The following is a 3,008-nucleotide window of genomic DNA, read 5'->3' as shown; positions in this document are numbered from 1 at the left end:
CCGTTCCCAGAAACGGACGTGCACGAACCCTCAGAGACCACAGGTCCCAGCATGCAAAGCTCCCTATTAGCAAAAGGCTCACTAACTGAACCATAATGCAACGCTCTACGAAGGGGGCGGGGCTCTCTTTGGGGGGGCGACCGACGTGTAGTATCGCCTAGGCAACTCCAATTGCAGGGCAAAAAACACAGCCGCTTCCGCTTCTGAGCCCTCGGACCGCGAGTCCACGCAACTTCGTCGCGGTGACGCCATTCGTCTGCGACTGCTTGGGCCTGTAGGTTCCCTGCCGCGGCCTGTCTCCCGCGTGAAAATCTAGAGCTGTTGGTTCTCTTCTGTGGCCTCTGACCTGGGAGCAAAGGGAAAGCGGCGAGATGACGGACCGCTACACCATCCACAGTCAGCTGGAGCACCTGCAGTCCAAGTACATCGGCACGGGTCACGCCGACACCACCAAGTGGGAATGGCTGGTGAACCAGCACCGCGACTCCTACTGCTCTTACATGGGCCACTTCGACCTTCTGAACTACTTTGCCATTGCGGAGAATGAGAGCAAAGCGCGAGTCCGCTTCAACTTGATGGAGAAAATGCTGCAGCCTTGCGGACCACCAGCCGACAAGCCGGAGGAGAACTGAGACCGCTGTGCGGGAGCATCTCCTGAGTTCCTCCCTTTTTGCCGTCATTCCCGCCTGTTCCCGTACCAAGTGGACCGATTCTCCATGGCTCCTATTTCTCGTGCTTTCCCAGTGCAGAAGTGCTTACCCGAGGGCGTCCCGCCTGACCCGCCGTCCTGTGGACCCTGTGGAACACAGCGCTGGGATACCATCAGGACCCCTGAGAACTGAGACGGTGGAGAGATCCTGAAGCCAGCCAGAGAGGGGAGAAGGCACTGGAATGAGACGGAATTTGGAGGCTCGTTTTTGGCTAGTTGATTGTTGTCGTTGCTTTTTCTATAAAGTTTAGAAGTTTTTCAGTCACTTGGTGTGGACTACTTGTGTTCGGGTGGAGGGATCCAGGGAGGGCTCTGGGGACTTTGGTTTCGTAGGAGACGGGAGGGGCTGGAGGTATGGGAAGTGGAGAAGGGGATGAGCGGTGGCGGGGTTGAGCCCAGGGCCAGTTCATTGCCAGACAGTTAAGTCCGCCTTGCACAACCTTTATAATATTCCCCAGCCCTGACTTCTTCCAAGAGCTTTTTTTCAGACCCATAATGCCTTCAGTATTGAGGTTTCTGATCACTGTATCCCACCCTCGTTTTTTTCTTCCATTCAAAAAATCTTTGCTAGCATTGCCCACTACTATCCATGCAAGTTGCATCCTTGGGACTGTGAAAAGTAACAGGCTGTCAAACGAGTTCTTTCATTCAGCATTCAACAAATATTTGTTGAGCTCTATGTGGTGGGCATTTCGCTATGCTTTTAGAGCTTATGTTATACTTGGGCGAGGGAGACTGCGCAAACTGTAGACATAAACAGGCAAGTATTAGAAGGTGTTGTGCAGGATGGGAGTAGGTTTGCAGTTTTAAACACGATGCTTATGTTAGACTAATGAGATGGTTACACTTGAGCAAAGACTTTAAGGAAGGGAGGGAAATAGCCCTGTGGAAAACTGCGGGAATTGCTTACTAGGCAGAGAGAACTGTCAGTGCAGTGGTCCTAATAATGAAGTTTTGTCTGGCTTACTGGAAGAACAGCAAAGAGGCAAATATGGCTGGAGGGAGTGAGCGAGGGGAAGAACAGAGGGATAGGTAATGGAGGAGGAACATATAAGAATAGAGCCTGGAAGGCCAATGCAAGGACTTGAAGGAAATGGGGAGTCATTGGGAGTAATGGTTTTATTAAGTAATGTGATCTGATGTAATTTAGATCAGCAATTCTCAAACAATTTGGCCTTGGGACTTGATTACATTCTTAAAAATTCTTGAAGACCACCCGCCACACACACACCCCAACCCATAGTCTGTTTGTGAGACTTATAGTTGTTGATACTAACCAAATAAGAAATTAAAACAAAAATTTAAAAGGTTTACTAATTCATGTAAAAATAATAATAAAACCATTACATGTTAGAAAAAAACCTTGTGAAAATTTTAAAAAGGGGTGCCTGGGTGGTTTGTTTAGTTGGTTGAGTGCCCAACTCTCGATATTGGCTCAGGTCATGATCTCACGTGCATGAGATTGACCCAGCATCTAGCAAGCTCCATGCTGAGCGTAGAGCCTGCTTGAGATTCTCTCTCCCTCTCAACTGCTTCCCCACTTGCACTCTTCTCTCTCAAAATAAATATTTTTAAAGATAAATAAATAACTAATATTTTTCCAAAACTAACTTAGTGAGAATGGCTTTTTTTAAAAAAACTAGTTTTGCAGATGTCTTCAATGGCTTAATAGAAAACAACTGGGGTTTCCTATCTGCTTCTGTATTCAAACTCTTGTGATAATGAAGTTTTTTTGAATGTTTATTAATATTAGGCGAGAGAATCCCAGGCAGGCTCCATGTTGCCAGTGCAGAGCCCGACGTAGGGCGTGATCTCCTGGATCTGTGAGATGGCCTGAGCCAAAATTGAGTCAGGCGCTTAACCCACCGAGCCACCCAGCCACCCCTGTGATACGAAGTTTTGGTTGAAGTTTGAGAAGTCCACTTCACATAAATATGTGGTAAGGGAAGAATATTCTAATAGCCTTTTCAAATAATTGTGGCTTTACTTTAATTCTCTAGCAAAACCCCAACAAGTGGTAATTTCTTAAAAGTTATGGACTTTGATCAATGAACTTTTCATTCTGCTCATTCTGTTATGTTAAATTCTGTTATGTTTCATTCTTCATTTATCTATCATGAACTCTGAAAGGCTCCTTTACCCATATATGATTTTGTAACACCATGCATCTGTTGTTTGGGAAGTATTGGCTCACTGAGTTACAGAGGCCTTCCAATGTTGACACATTTACTTATACATCAAAAAATCACATTTATTAATATCACCACTGATGTCATTAGGAAAGTCTCATGGTATTGGG

General features: G+C 46.1%; 1 protein-coding gene across 1 annotated transcript; it reads left to right on the top strand.

The window, feature by feature from the left end:
• Positions 1–240: 240 nt before the first annotated feature.
• On the top strand, positions 241–974 carry SF3B5 (splicing factor 3b subunit 5). The gene has a single exon (XM_060614469.2). The coding sequence runs from the start codon at positions 372–374 to the stop codon at positions 630–632; it is 261 nt and encodes an 86-aa protein (XP_060470452.1). The 5' UTR covers positions 241–371; the 3' UTR covers positions 633–974.
• Positions 975–3,008: the final 2,034 nt, after the last annotated feature.

Source organism: Panthera onca, chromosome B2, assembly GCF_046562875.1.
Source record: "Panthera onca isolate mPanOnc1 chromosome B2, mPanOnc1 haplotype 2, whole genome shotgun sequence".
NCBI classification, from domain to species: domain Eukaryota; kingdom Metazoa; phylum Chordata; class Mammalia; order Carnivora; family Felidae; genus Panthera; species Panthera onca.
The sequence above is the reverse complement of the archived record's forward strand: the minus strand, read 5'-3'. Positions and strand labels throughout refer to the sequence as shown.

Bases quoted from the DNA above. Each gene is read 5' to 3' on its own strand.
- SF3B5 (XM_060614469.2), top strand. From the start codon at position 372: ATGACGGACCGCTACACCATCCACAGTCAGCTGGAGCACCTGCAGTCC.